Below are 16,004 nucleotides of genomic sequence, written 5' to 3'. Positions count from 1 at the left end.
ACCTTGTCACGGGCGGGCGGCTTTTGCTTCTTCTGGCCTTCTGGCCTTTCTCTCCTCACTTCGGTACTTAGTTACCCTTCTCCAAGGAGGAGGCCTTTCCTCTAGGGAGCCTTGGCTGATTTTTTTTCTCCCTTAATTTGTGCCCTTGTGCTATTTATCAAATACCGTGAAAGCATATATTGGGGTTGTCCTCTTCATTAGCCAGTAAGTGAAATTTCCTATCACAGTGAAAGCTTCTAGTAAACATTACTCACTCACCTTTTTTTTTTTTTTTTTAATTATGGATCTGCTAACAATATGGTTGGGTAAAGGGGCTGAAATCAACTGAGATAACTAGTGCTGACCATTGCAGGACCTTGACAGTTGTATCCTGAAACCATAGAGAAAGAGGAGGTATCTTTGTGTGGAGACTTAGCATTAGAGGAGATGAGGTAATGATGGAAGTATAGTGGGATACTGTATAAAGAATACTTCATTATGTAGTTAAGTGAAACTTCCAAAGTCTTTAAAATATTTATTTTCCTTGTAACAAATAACTTAGTTGTGGAGCACCAAAAAGAAAAAAAAAAGAAAGAAAAAAAACATTAAAGGGTCTGCCAGTAGACCTTTAGAAAACTTCAGCTGGGTGGTGGAGGCACACACCTTTAATCCCAGCACTTGGGAGGCAGAGGCAGGCAGATCTCTGAATTTGAGGCCAGCCTGGTCTACAGAGTGAGTTCCAGGATAGCCAAGGCTACATAAAGAAACATTGTCTTGGGAAAAACAAACAAACAAAAACCAATCAACCAAACAAACAAAAAACAACTTAATATTGGATAATAGAGATTTGGAAAGTCAGTCTGAATACTTCTCTGTGTTCCATCATGTGCACAAAGAAATACAATCTAATTAGGAATTAACAGTACTGCTTAAAAAGTACTCGCTAATGCAGTGGTGATATAGGCGAGTGTTCCAGGAGTTAAGTACAATAAACTTTCAGTAGAGAAACGAAGAGCACCTTGTTTGTGTCTTGGGGAGTTTACAGAGGTTGGTGTCTGGCTTTAGATTACCACGGAACTGAAGGTGGTATGTGGGAGGTGACAGTCAGTACAGGCAGGGTTAGGAGTACAGTTGGATTGCTTACTTGGAAATTCTTACTTTTCCTGGTTTGCCTGGTTTTGAGTAAATTTCTAAAACCTAACTAACCTCTCTGTCCTGTAAGCAAGCATTACTTTAATAAAGGAAGAAATTGTTCATTTGCATGATACAAAATAAAATTGAGCAAGTAAAGGAAAGATTTAGAAATGGGAGAATGGATTTGAAGTGACCTTTCTTTTACCCTAGTCGAGAAGGACACTAACAGTGGAATAAAATGATGAATGTCTTGTTAAAAATAGAGGAAGTTCTGGTTTATTTTGCAGTACTTAAGAGAGCATATCTCAAACTAATGAAGGAAAATGTTATGGAGGAAAATGGGATAATGTAGAAGTGATATTTCCTGGTGTCTGTTTCATAGTACAAAGCTAAAGAAAACTAATCTTATGCTGGATCGTTTTAAGTGCTATTTGTGGAGAATTGGTGTGTTAGTTTGGACAGGTGTGCTGGCTGAAAAATAGCCTCCAAAATATATACATATTACATATAGTCTCGGAAAGATAAGACTGTTATTTTACTTAGAAAGAGGGCCTTTGCATATGTAATAAAATTAATAATTTTGAAACAGGGAGTTTATACTGGATTATCCAGGTGGGCCTGGAATGCCAACACATGTTTTTATAAGAGTGGACCACTGAGAGATTAGAACAGAAGATAAGGCAGTGTGACCACAGAAACCAGGATTGAAATGATGTGGCCACATTTACCTGAAGTTGAAAGCAGTAGCAGATACTTCTATCAAGGCCCTGCTCACCCGCTGTTGTGCTTCATGCGACCCAAGATAGATATGAATGGGGCAACACAAAATCATATATTTAAACAGATTCAAACTCAGTTCTGCCCGTTTTCCAGTGTGAATTTTGTGAGTGACAATGTCAGAAAGGTAGAGGAGCCCTGCCGACACCTTGGTTTGTAGAACTTCTGACTTCCAGACCCACGAGAGAATAAATTATATCGTTCTAAAGTACTAAATGTGTAATAATGTCTTCCATCAGCAGTCATTCATCTAAGTATAAATGAGCATTTATTTCTAAATAACCTCATTTACACAAGTTCCTTCTGTTTTAAAGGGAGTGTGATTTATTGCTTTCTTATTGAACTATAGTTTTTTTTCAGGTGCTGTAAATAGATTTTACAATTTATAATTAACGCACCTGGTAAACATTTGTAGGCATCGAATGCATGAGAATTTAGTTCAGAATAGGATATAGTTTTCTTTTTTAAAAATATTTTATTTAGAGCTGGGCGGTGGTGGTTCATGCCTTTAATCCCAGCACTCGGGAGGCAGAGGCAGGCGGATCTTTGTGAGTTCGAGGCCAGCCTGGTCTACAGAACGAGATCCAGGACAGGCACCAAAACAACACAGAGAAACCCTGTCTCAACCAAAACAAAACTTTATTCATTGTAGAAGCTCCCTTGTGCCTGCATATTCTCGCTGCTCCAGTGAGAATACAGTGTCAACTCTTGCTGCACATCTGCTGTTTTATATGAATTCTTTCACCTTTGTTGTAGAAGTATATGCTTGAGGCTCTTATCTAAGAATTGAGTTATCTATTCACTCACTGAAGTGGCAGGGTCTCACTTCAGACTGGTTTATTCAGAATTTAACTAAAGAATAAAGGGTGTTAGCCTGGTGTCTGTTCTGTTTGGACATCGATGTGCCTTGTCTGTATTGCCCTACTGTCCCTAAAAGATTGAGTTTGGAGGTTGAATCTATAATCCAAGAAACATTCTAGAAGAATTTCTAATATGAAATATGAGCTCTAACTGTCTCCAATACATTTCTGTTCTCTTTTAAGTTTCTAAAAACTGCATTTAGGATTAAGGTCACATACAGGCTTTTAGCATAGAAATCTGCCCTGACAGCTTTGTTTGTTATAGAATAAGTCTCCAATTAGCAGTCTTGAGTCAACCCACTCTTTATTTTCCTTTTTTAAATCTTTATGGACAGAGTCTCACAGAGCCCAGGCAAATCTACAGTTTTCTGTGGAGTTCAAGGATGGCCCTGTTATGATCTTCTTTCTTCCACTTCTTCAGTGCTGAGGGTCCTGGGATGGGTCAGCATGCTTGATTAAGTAGTGAGTGTAGTGCTGGGGACTGAACCCTGGGTTTTCATGAATGTTAGGTAAGCATTTTGCCAGGTGAGGTACTGAGCTCCTGGATGTAACCACTAACTCTTTTTGAAGGAGGTTTGTGTGAAGTCTCGATAAGTTATGGAGGGGTTAAATAAATTTTTCCTGATCTTTTACATGCCAGAGGACAAAGAAATAATAACTTTTAAAATTGAAATACATAGAAGAGATGTTATCTTTTAGTTTTGTGGAACATGCTGGGCACTTTTTATGAACATCTCGTTAAACTTTGCCAATGGCCCTATGAAATATTTATCCCTATAGATTTTTTCCCCAAAGCTGTGGATGTGACTATGGCAGAGAACACTTGCCTGGTATTTGAAAACCCTGGATTCCCTTCTTGATACCACTTAAAGGAGGACGTGTGTGCTCTGGACATTGAGAAGGTCACCTGTGACAGCCACAGTAGAATTAGCTGGCACTGGGAGGAAAAGTAGGCTCCCTGTACTCCTGAGTGGTTTGGGTTTAGTAGATTGACTTTATTACAAGCTCTTGAGAACAGCATGTGGCCCTGTCAGCGTTCTAGAGTGCCAGCACTTTGAGTAGGAGATGAGCTTCTGTTTGTTGGCTTCATGTGAAGTTCCACAGTAGGCTTGACTGAGTCAAGGGCAGGCTGACACCCTTCAGTAAGAGTTGTAACTTTGATAGATTGTAAATGCCATTATATGGAGCTTATGTATGTTTCTGTTTGTCAGATGTCATAAAATGAACATTTATGTAGAAAAATGGTATTAGTGCTTAGGTTCCTCAACTATCTTTGCAAGATTAACCCAGAATGTTGTTGAATAAATACAAATCTAACTTTTCATTAAATATGTTTTTAATTGGAAAATATTTAGTAAAATACTTAGTTTCTAAGGCAATGTTTTTCAACCTTCCTAATGTTGTGACCTTTTAATACAGTTCCTTATGTTGTGGTGGCCCCCAACCTTAACTGTAAGTTTGCTACTGTTAGGAATCGTAATGTAAATGTCTGTGTTTTCTGTTGGTCTTAGGTGACCCCTATGAAAGGGTTGTTTGACCCACAGGTTGCGAACTGCTGTTCTAAGGGAAAACATGGAATGAAATTTTTCGTTTCTAATATATTTTGGGATCTAATGTGTTGTGTGTGTGTGTCTCCCACCCCCAGCTCCGGTTTAGGATCCAACTCAGGGCCCCATGCATGTTGGGCTAGTGCTCTACCATGGAGATTCCTCCCTTCTCTTCTCCCTTCACCTTCTCTTCTATTTTGAGGCAGTCACATTAATTTATTCAGGCTGCTTTGAGGTTAACTCGGTGGCCTAGTGAGGCTTTGCATTCAGAATTCTCCTGCCTCTCAGGCTCCTTAGTAGCTTGGATTTAATGTTTATGTATGTATGTCTGTACTCAGCTATTAAATGTACATTTGTTCTGCAAAACATAGTGTTTTCAAAAATCTGTTCCTGCTCATAATGCCTGAACTAAGGGATAGTGGGAACCACCTCCTGTGTAATGATATGACCGACTTCTCATGGGTATCCATACTACTTTGAAAGTAGATAGAAGACCTGTAGAGTGGAGGCAGGTTAATTATTACAGCAATGCTCAGTTCTCCTCTGTCCCTAGTCTTAACCCAGAGAAATACAGGGAGAATTGAGAATTCAGTAGACAAGGAACAGGTCCAGTTCCTTCCCTAAAAAAAGAGTGAATGGCTTAGATCTCTAATAGAAACAGATTCTTATTGGAAACAGAATGGATTCTTAATTTTTAGAATGTAATGAATGTTTACAGGCAAGAAAATTAGACAAGATTTGGGGATTACAACCACTCAAATGTGTGTAGTCTGGAGTTTCATCTCTAGAGACTTTTTTTGTTGTTAAGGATAGATTTTTTTTTTTTCCCTCAGAAATCTCTGGCTGTGTAAAAACAAAAACATTTCTATTTCTTATTAAATCTTTTTCTGAGTCTTTTATGCCTTTCAGTACCCAGTTTCTTCATTTGATAAAATAATACATAGATTAAAAAAAGAACTTAGGAATGTTTTTACAGCTTCTAGAGTAGTTCAGGTAATCCCGATATGTGTTGTTTGGTAAGAGCAGTCATTTCAGTGGCTGTCTGCCACCCACCCCACTTCAGATTGGCTGTGCTGTTACCCAATCCCTTGGTTTATTGCTCCTGTTTATTTCAGGTCATGCATTTCACTGAAGTTACACAGGGGTGGAGGGTGTTTTTGTCAGTGACCAGTTTTTCAAGTTACAGTAGTAAAAAGATTCATCATCCCCCCTCCCAATTATAATGTACTTTATTTTGCATTCAACCTACTTTCTAGTAATCTGATTTCCAGTAGCCTGATTTCTTGACATCCTGAGGGAAGAGTTGATGGTTAATGTTGGTTGTCAACTTAAGTGGCTTGAGAAAAGCTGCCTTTTTTGAGTGGGGGTAATTTTTAGGTGGTTGGGCTTTTAATTTGCATAAAGTGTCATTTTGTGCTACAGCTTGTACTTTAAAAGGGTGTTATAGATGTGTATCAATCTATTATGGCTAATGCCAATGAATGTGTATAAAGTTTTGGTTCTATATGTCAGTTAAGGAGAAACTTACACTATGTGTTGTGTACTTAGTGTTTCATGTTGGTTGCACACCTATGTGTAGGCCTTGAGAGTTAGAGCCCAGCTGTGCTGTCAGCCCCAACTCTACTTGTTGGTGAGTGTAGTGTAACAGGCAGCTGCTGAGTCAGCTTTTGCTTGCACAGACTGAACCCTCTGCCATTCCTTCCCTGACATGATGGGCTTTGGGCCAGAATAAATGCCTTTCTTAAGCTGTTTCTGTCAGAACACAAATGTACATACATTAAATTAAATGTCCACTATACAGTGGCAGAGTAAACAGGCCCACTTCAAAAGGGAGGAATGAGAGATTATCAAGGAAGAATTGGCTCAAAGCAAGACTATTCAGTAGGGCAGCATTAAATCCTATAGGCCCGTATCCAGCATCCGGGGCCTGGAGTGTTATGGTTTGAGCTCCAAAGGTATTGGGCAGTACAGTCTTCTCATTTGCATCCCACATGCTCTAATTCTTGGGCTTGGACTTCACTTGAGCTATCCTCAGCATTCTTCTGTAGATGTTCCATGTTCCTGGCAACTCCAGGATCTCAGGGTTTCATATGTTGCCCATTGTGTGACTGCCTGCATGGATCCTGACCCTACCATGCATTGATTGCTTGGCCTTATAAGCCGTACTGTGAAATCTTGGTGGAAATATCTGCATGCCTACAAAAGTACCATGAGGTATCAGGCATGTCACCAGCTTTATCTGTGCCTTGGTTGTCTTAGATCAGTGCTTCTCAACCTTCCTAATGCTGTGACACTTTAATAAAATGACCCCAACCATAAAATTACATTTGTTGCTACTTCATAACTGTAATTTTGCTACTGTTATGAATTGTATTGTAAATATCTTTTCCGAAGTTCTTAGGAGATCCCTGTGAAAGGGACCTTTGACTTCCAAAGGGGCTGTTACTCACAGGTTGAGAACTACTGCCTTAGACCATGGTTACAAGTGGACTCTGAGTACTAGGGCTTCTGAATCATGAAGAATTCTCTTGTCCTTGTTAGAGTATGGTACTGCAGTCTTCCCAAGGGAAAAATCTTTCAAAAGTTAAAATTTTGCAATTTGGAGCCTGCACTGGGTAGGCTCTGTCAGTTCCTAGGGTGTTCCTAAGGTTCTTTTCTGCTATCCCAGTGCAGCATGCTTGGTGGCTTTTTAACGTTAAAATCTTAACCAAACCCCCCCCCCCCCCCATTTCTGCCCCTGCAGGTCTTGCTGTGCAGACCAGGCTGACTTTGAATTTGTTGCCCCCCCCCCCTTTTTTTTCTTTTTGGAAAAAGAGTCCTACTGTTGCTCTGGCTGGCTTGGAAACTCAATGTGTAGACCAGGCTAGAGAGGTAGACAAAGGTGTGCATGAACCATGCTGGCTCTCACCTGCAATCCCAGCACACAGAAGAAAGACTGCAAATTCAGGGCCAGGGAAATGATTCAGTAAACGGCCACTAAGCCTAGGACACAGAGTGGAAAGAGAGGATGAGGCCCACAGCTTGTCTTCTGATTTCCACACATGCCACAGTGGCATCTGCCTCTGCCTCCCCAGTGCTGGGATTAAAGGCGTGTATCACCACTGCCTGGTTTGTAATCTTGTTTTCTTTTCTTTTTCCCAAAACAGGGATTCTCTGTGTAGCTTTGGTGCCTGTCCTGGATCTCGCTATGTAGACCAGGCTGGCCTCGAACTCACAGAGATCTGCCTGGCTCTGCCTCCCAATAGCTGGGATTAAATGCGTGTGCTACCACCAGTCCCCACCCCCCCCCTTTTTAAATTTTTTATTTTTGGCTTTGTTTTTGTTTTTCCAAACAGCCTTTCTCTGTGTCGCCCTGATTGTCCTGGAACTCACTCTTTAGACAGGCTGGCCTTGAACTGTAGACAGGCTGGCCTTGAACTCGGAGATCCGCCTGTCTCTGTCTCCCAAGTGCTGGGATTAAAGTCGTTCACTACCACCGCCAGCATAATCTTTTTTAAAAATTCGTTTTAAACCTATTTATTCTGTGTGTTTGCGCGTGCATATATACACTTCTGCCACTGTGGCATGTGTGGAAATCAGAAGACAAGCTGTGGGCCTCATCCTCTCTTTCCACTCTGTGTCCTAGGCTTAGTGGCCGTTTACTGAATCATTTCCCTGGCCCTGAATTTGCAGTCTTTCTTCTGTGTGCTGGGATTGCAGGTGAGAGCCAGCATGGTTCATGCACACCTTTGTCTACACTTTTCCTTTGCTCATTTTCAGGGCAGACTACATGTTTTGCAAATCTTTTTGTTCTACCTTTGACTTCTCTCATTAAAAACTCAGCTAAAAAGTGGCCAACAGTAACAAATGCTGAATTGCTGTTGTGTCTTGAAAATTTTTTCTGCCAATATTAGCTTGTCACTCTTTAGCCTTTATTAAAGCTTAAACATGCCAGGCAGTAGTGGGTACTCCTTTGATCCTAGCAGTTGGGAGGCAGAGGCAGGTGGATCTCTGAGTTCAAGGCCAGCCTGGTCAACAGAGCGAGATCCAGGACAGACCAACTCCCTCTGATCTACAGAGGGAGTTCCAGGACAGTCCAAGGCTATACAGAGAAACCCTGTCTCAATAAACCAGTAAAGAAATAAAGTTTAAACACAGAGACATCATAGACAACGTCCTTGTGAGAATGTAACGTGAGTGTCTCTAATCTGAAACTTCATGAGCTTCACCTTTGCCCTTTAGGTTCCTGTTAGTGTGATGAACTTTTGAGTTCCTACCAGGTAAATCTGCTTATAATTTCTCTGCTTACATTGCTGTAGACATTTCCTGGCTAGCTTCTCCGACAAACCAGTTCCAAGGTGCTAACTGACCCTTTGACCAGGTTTTCTCACTGCAATGACCCTGCTTCCTTGGTACCAACTTCCTGTATTAGTGTGTGTCACTGTGGCCTAACCATCTGAGAGAACAAGGCAGGAACCATTTACTTTGGCTCATGGTTGCAGAAGTGTGTCCGTCTGTCTGTCATGGAAGTGGCAGAATAACAGAGCTGTGCATATCATGGCAGTTAGGAACCAGAGACCATCTTTTCTCTTTGAGGTTTTGTTCCTATTTTCTTTGTCCCTCCGAGAGCTTCCATAATGCAGCCATTGGTCCTCTCCATAGTGTCCTGTGAATTATAGACTTCCTTTGCTTCCTCCATGAAACCCCATTCTGCTGACCCTTTTCTTCTGCTTGCTTGGTCAGATACTTCATCTTTTAGTGCCACGGTTTATCTAGTTTTGTGGTTTTAGTTTTTCTCGTTGTTGAACTTTTTGTGTTTGTTGTTCTCCTGAGCTTGGTGAACATGCTTATGACTAGTATTTTTATTAATTCTCTGGTACATAAATCATGTGTCAGTTAAGCAGAGTCATTTGCTGGTGATTTGTCCTCCTTTGGGGGTGGGGGGAGTGTATTTCCCTGTTCAGTTTCTTGGTTTCTGTGTATCAGATTAAGCTGTTGCCTGTTGTTTTCAGTCTGACCCTTCTGCAGGAGAAGATTTGAGGCCTCTCTAGTCTGGCGTGCTTTGTCCTGAACAACTGGGGGGATATTCCAGATCCCTCTAGCACTGAAGACAGGCAAGACTATAGGTGTTTCTGACCTAGATTAGACCACTGCTTCCTGCCCCAGCCAGGAAGAGGGAATGTGTGTTTCTGTCTGAATTACACTGAGCCTTCCTGGGCTTCCTGAGTCTTGTTAGCATTTCAGAGGTAGGCTAGCTAGACAGAAGTTGATTCTTTGGGTAGACCCCAGAAAAGCTGAATCTTGGGGACATGCAGAGTGTACTACTTTTCCCTTCCCAGAGAGAAGTTAGAAACTAGAGGTTTCTCTCCTAATAGTGGCTCTATATAGGGAATAGGGATTATGACAAGAAGTAGTCTGGAATTTTCCAATTCTCTTCCATGTGGCTGATTATTTTGCTCTGACCAGTGATGCTATAGAGCCTTCTATGTAGCTTCTGGATTCCCTCAAAGGGTATTTGTCTGATGTGATCACCTCAATCTGTTGGAGGCTAGGTTTTCTATTTTAAACTTCCTGGTTGTGGGTTCAGCTGAGACAAACTGATACTGGGCATTGAAAGGGGAGAGAGTATACTTCAAAGAAGAGCCTGATGGTGGAGAAAGGGAAGTGGGGAGATATATACAGTTTAGGGGAGCAGTGAATGGTTTTTAGGGGGGGAGGGAGTAAGCAGAAGAACACACAGTAAGTAAGTAACCTAGACAAGGTTCCTCTGGGGTATAGATGTGGTGTTTGGTTTTCATTCTTTATTTGAAAACGCCTTTAGTCCCAGCACTCAGGAGGCAGAGGAAGGTAGATCTCTGAGTTCGAGGCCAGCCTGGTCTACAGAGTGAGATCCAGGAAAGGTGCCAAAACCCTGTCTCGAAAAAACAAACAACAACAACAAAAACCAAAGTATTTGAAAGCACTTGAGCTCCCTTTGACGGGACCAATCCTAGGTATAGATAAGTAACTTCAGAGAAAAAGACCTTGCCTGCGTTTGCTAGTTCCCAGTTGCTCTCAGTTGAAGTCTGAGGGGTATATTTTGATATATTGCTTTCCTCTTCCCCCACCCTTCTGTGTAGCCCTGGTTGTCCTGGAGCTAGCTGTGTAGACCAGGCTGGCCTTGAACTCAGAGATCCACCTGCCTCTTCCTCCCGAGTGCTGAGTTATTATTGCTTTCTAAACTGTAAAGTTTGGACACCAGTTGGGGAACACATATACATTAGGACCATAACACCTCATTTTCAAATACTAAATCTTTTTGTCTCCTTTTATTCCTAGCAATGTCTCAAGCTGTGCAGACAAATGGAACTCAACCATTAAGCAAAACATGGGAACTCAGTTTGTACGAATTACAACGAACACCTCAGGTAATATAGACTACTGTGATTTAGGGAACTGGGTCCTTGTAAACTGGGATACCTTTGTAGAAAAGGAAAACTTAGAACTTAACACTATTAAACTTAGATAATAGTGGTCCTGAATCATGTGTTGGCTGACACTTCATTCATTGAACAAGTAAGTTACATACTTCCATGCCAGCCTCTGTTAGGCACTAGGGGAATAATAGTGAATTATGTGGCCTTAGCCTACAAAATTTATAAGGACTAAATAACTCAATAGTCATAAATTACATATATGAGAAACTGAATAAAGGGATAGTCTCTTTTGCAGTAATAAGGAAATAATGGGATAAGGAGGAGGGACTGTTTTGAGAAGGTCAACATGCCAAGAATCAGAGGAATGGCAGCTTGGAAGTAAACACACTTAAAACTCTTCATTTTAAGTTTACGTGTGGACTGGACAGGCAGAAGTGCTAACTGGAGTCTGGAAAAAAAACAATGTAAAGTTTTTGGGATTGTCAGTACATTCTAAAACTGTGGATATGAGAACTAAGAGAGATGAATAAAGTATGTCATTTCATCCAGACTTTATGGTGATGTTTAGAAATTAGGTGACAGGTGAAGAACCAGTGAAGGAGACTGAGGAAGAGCATTCAGAAGAAAAAGAAGGAAAACGAGAACTTGAGAGAAAGATTCAGAATCTAAAGGAAATGTTAAAGAACCAGGGCATAGTAAATGTGTTTCACATTGCTGATAGACTGAAACAGTGTGATTGGATTTAGTAGAAACACTTGTTCGCCTCATAGTTCAGTGGTTCTCAACCTTCCTAGTGCCACAACCCTCCAATACAGTTCCTCATGGTGTGACCCCCCACCTTTACAATTATTTCATTGCTGCTTCATAACTGTAATTTTGCTACTGTTATGAATTTAATGTGAATATCTGATGTGCAGGAGAGTCTTAGGTGACCCTGTGAAAGGGTCGTTTGCCCCCCCAGAAGGGTCACAACCCACAGGTTGAGATCCACTGTCATGGATCATAGTCACTTGAGTCGGTTGAAGCATGAATGTAATCATGATGTGTTCTTATCGTTGGCTTATGCTGTGATAACGGAGTATAATAGAAACTTGACAAGAGGTGAGTAAATGCTCTTTCCTAGCAATTTGTGCAGGAGAACAGAGAAACAGAACAGAAACTGGAATTAACTTTTCAGAGTGGCAGGTGTCTTTATCCTCTTCCTCTTAGACAACTCTAGGGTGCTTTATTCGCGTTTGATGTTGAGCCACTCTTAATAATCTCATGGACTGCTTTGATCGAGGGGAGGGAGGGAAGGAGGGGAAGCCTGAGAGAGAGCAACCAACATGGACCCCTTTGAGAAGGAGTGGAAGGATGTACATTTGGGACACATTTTCTCCTGGAAAGGAGAGAAGAAAATGGATTAATTTGTTAGCGAGGAAATGAGGCTCTTTAACCTGTTTTAAGTGGTAGGAATTATCTAGGTAGGATAAGAGAAAGCACTGTAAAGAAAAGAAGACTGAGTTAGGTTGACCAGTTGCTGAGTAGTGTTTAATACTTGCTGGTAAGTTGTCAGTGCTGTTCATCTGGGTCTTTCCTCATGTGTCTGTCCCGTGGCAGTGTGTCCCTCTCCCCTCACTACACAGTTAAGCCCTGACTAACAGATGTTAGTTTATCCAGGGCTGGAGTCTGTTAGGCGTAGTCTAAAGAGGGAGGGGAGAACAGACTTACTACCTGGTTATCATCATCGTGCTCTCTGATAGTTTTTTCAGTACAGGGCTGCTGATAATTCCCAAGTCAAGTCCTAATGTTAGAGAGGAGTTTGAACATTCCTAACATTAAAAAAAAAAAAAAAAAGACATGCCACCCTAACCTGATACTGTACACATTTTGAAATGTTACTTTTTATCTCATTAATATGTAACAATTACTGTGTGTCAAAAATAAGAATATATTTGGAATATAATAATACAGAGAAAAGTGTATTTGTTTGGAAAATATAGAAAGTGTTAGTTACAGAAACATAATTTAGTGTTTTGTGTTTTATAAACATAAACATTTTACTTTAGACCTTTGTGGAGTAGTGTCTCTAATTACTGTGGGATAATTGACTGGACCATGTTAAATAAGGAACAGGTTTGGTAGCCAGTGAACATAGTGCTGGAAACCCCCGACTTTTGCTTGGAGTGCTGGTCTCAGCCTGTAGGAGCCAGTATGATATATATATAGTTGGCTTTAGAGTTGGGTAATCTTCGCTCTCAACCCTAGCCACGGAGAGAATGGGTAGCAGTGGGGGTAGGACTCTAGCAAGCTGGAATTCTGCATTGGAATTCAAACAGATCTTTGCAGAGAAACATTTTCAGTGACAATTTGATAATACAGACTTATTTCTCATTTGTTACAACTTAAATCACCTCTTAGTTAGCCTGAGAACTTCACCACTTTTTTGGTTTGAGACTGGGTTTTGTTATAGAGCCAAGGCTGGTCTTGAACTCATAATTCTCCTGCCTTCGTTACTCAGATTATAGGTGTGTCTCCATATTTGCTTGACTACTTCTTGTAAGATCTCTGTAGAATTAGACTTTTGGAGGGTCAAAAGTATTTTTTGTTTTTTGTTATTTTGGAGCTGAGGATCAAACCCAGGGCCTTGTGCTTGCTAGGCAAGCGCTCTACCACTGAGCTAAATCCCCAACCCCAAAAGTGTTTTGTAATTGATATGTTTTAAACTGTTAAAATTTAGATGCTTTCACCAATCAGTGGTGGTGCACACCTTTAATACCAGCACTCGGGTGGCAGAGGCAAGTGGATCTCTGAGTTCGAGGCCAGCCTGGGCTACAGAGTGAGACCCAGGATAGGCATCAGAACTACACAGAGAAACTCTGTCTCAAACAAAAACAAAAACAAACAAACAAAAAACTTAGATACTTTCATTGGACTTAAATTTTTGAGACAATCTTGTATATTCTAGTGTGGCCTCAAACTCACATTGTAGCTGAGGATGACCTTGAACCTTCTGACTATTCTGCCTCTGCCTCCTAAATGCTTAAATTATAGCTGTGGTCCATTGTTTCATTTCTTGTTATAAAATGCGCTGACCAAAAGCAGTTTAGGTGAGGAAAAGGCTTATAATTCCAGGTTGCAGTCCTTAGTAGTCCTGGTCATATTAGCTGGTTGACTTATACTGATACTTATGAGATGTGGAGGTTAGGCCTAATCAAACCCTAAGAATTCTTTTGAAAATTTAAAGCATTTTTATAAGTTATATAGGTCATGCTGTGCCTCAAAATGTTTTATAATTCTAGGCTGGGGATGTAACTCAGTTCATAGTAGTGTCTCCCTAGCACAACAAAGCCCTGGGTTCAGTTCCTAGCATCACATAAACCAGGCAGGCTATTTTCCATTAATATATAGTCAGTCATTCTCTCTCTCCCTCCCTTCCCCTCCCTCTCTCAATCACACACCCCCTTGGAATCAAGGGCATTTCAATAATGCAGAGGTGGTAGGGTTCAAGAGCCTGGAGGAATATTTTAGCTAAGACAAAATTGACCATGGTGGTGACTTGGGTGATGGTACATTTATGATTTTCAATACTTGTATAAGTTTGAATTTATCAATAATAAAAAAAAGATTAAATAGTCACTCTTTTACAGGAGGCAATAACAGATGGCTTGGAAATTGTGGTTTCACCCAGAAGTCTACACAGTGAATTAATGTGCCCGATTTGTTTGGATATGTTGAAGAACACCATGACTACAAAGGAGTGTTTACATCGGTTCTGTGCAGATTGCATTATCACAGCCCTTAGAAGTGGGTATGTTGGAATGAGTGATTACTGGATCTTAGATTGTAATATAGCAGCGCTTTCTGGAGTTTGGGAAATACGTTGCCTATAAGTGTATGGGAACTGGAACCTTTCCTAAAAAGGGTAGAGTCTGGGTTCTAATTGTTGAAGTTGTCCCCCGCCCCCCTTTCTTTCTGTGTTTTAAGATAGGGTTTTTGTTTTTTTTTACATTGTACCCAGGCTAGTCTGGAACTTGCTCTGTGGTTCAGACTTGCCTTGGGTTCCTATGCAGTTTCCTGCTTCAGACTCCCAAGTGCTGAGATTATATGGGTAAGCCCCAGTACCCTGCTCACAGCCCCTCCCCACACGAGTGTATCAGCTAAGGTTTTTGAAATCCTGGTTAACCTGCTTCATTTAATTTTCAAGGAGATTTGGTTAACCATTTCACATTTTTGTGATAGTAAAGATAACTTTAGAAATTGGCTGTTTTTGTTAGTCCAACAGTCATGTTTACATTTTCTTTCTTCTTATTTAGCAACAAAGAATGCCCTACCTGTAGGAAAAAATTAGTTTCTAAAAGATCACTAAGGCCGGACCCAAACTTCGATGCACTCATCAGCAAAATTTATCCAAGTCGTGACGAGTATGAAGCCCATCAAGAGAGGGTGTTAGCCAGGATCAACAAGCACAACAACCAGCAGGCGCTCAGCCACAGCATTGAGGAAGGCCTGAAGATACAGGCCATGAACAGGTACGCTCGCAGAGGAGAGGGCTCATGTTCAAATCCCTCTAAATACTGACTCGACCTTTTCTGTAAGATGAAATGCAGTGAGAAGTAGCTGTTCTGTACAACTCTCCTTTCTTAAAGTATGATACATACTTCCAGGGTATTGCATTTAGAATACTAGACTCTTGGACTTGTGAGATCCATTGAATACACATTGGAAGGAGAGAAACAGCTTCCAAAGGTTATCCTTGGACTTGTATACTTGAGCCCCCTCTCCCCCCTTCTCTCCCTCCCCCCTTTGTGCACGCGCGCGCACGCGCGCGCACACACGCACACCTGATAATAATAAATATAAAATACATCTTCTGCGTAGAGTAAATATGTTGAGGATTGTCTGTGTACATGTCTGGTTTGAGTCTCCTTTAGTGAGCTGTTGATCCTTACTACCCTGTCATAATGTCCTTATACAAAATTAGTGATCTTTGTGTTAATTACGCAATTCGATGGTCGATATAGTTGAAGACTTCATTGTACCTAACAGCATTTAATACAATTTATTTCTCTTTTTCTCTTTTTTTTTTTTTTAAGATTTATTTATTATGTATACAGTGTTCTGCCTGCATGTGTCCCTGCAGGCCAGAAGAGGGCACCAGATCTCATTACAGATGGTTGTGGACCACCATGTGGTTGCTGGGAATTGAACTCAGGACCTCTAGAAGAGCAGACAGTGCTCTTAACCTCTGAGCCATCTCTCCAGCCCTCTCTTTCCTCTTTTAATGGTTTTCTTACATGGATTTCAGGAGAGTCTGCTTGTTTTTTTTTTTT

General features: G+C 41.0%; 1 protein-coding gene across 2 annotated transcripts in view; it reads left to right on the top strand.

Annotated features, from left to right (window-relative positions):
• The window catches only part of Rnf2 (ring finger protein 2), a 35,673-nt gene that overhangs the window by 14,824 nt on the left and 4,845 nt on the right, over window positions 1–16,004 (top strand). For both annotated transcript variants that reach the window (XM_052737167.1, XM_052737166.1), the window contains exons 2-4: window positions 10,595–10,683; window positions 14,322–14,482; window positions 14,988–15,203. In XM_052737167.1, the coding sequence (XP_052593127.1) occupies window positions 10,597–10,683; window positions 14,322–14,482; window positions 14,988–15,203 (464 nt within the window). In that variant the 5' untranslated portion in view covers window positions 10,595–10,596. The remainder of the gene's footprint in view (window positions 1–10,594; window positions 10,684–14,321; window positions 14,483–14,987; window positions 15,204–16,004) is intronic.

This window comes from Peromyscus californicus, unplaced genomic scaffold (genome assembly GCF_007827085.1).
Source record: "Peromyscus californicus insignis strain IS unplaced genomic scaffold, ASM782708v3 Scaffold_14__1_contigs__length_90479793_seg_2, whole genome shotgun sequence".
Taxonomy (NCBI): domain Eukaryota; kingdom Metazoa; phylum Chordata; class Mammalia; order Rodentia; family Cricetidae; genus Peromyscus; species Peromyscus californicus.
The sequence above is the reverse complement of the archived record's forward strand: the minus strand, read 5'-3'. Positions and strand labels throughout refer to the sequence as shown.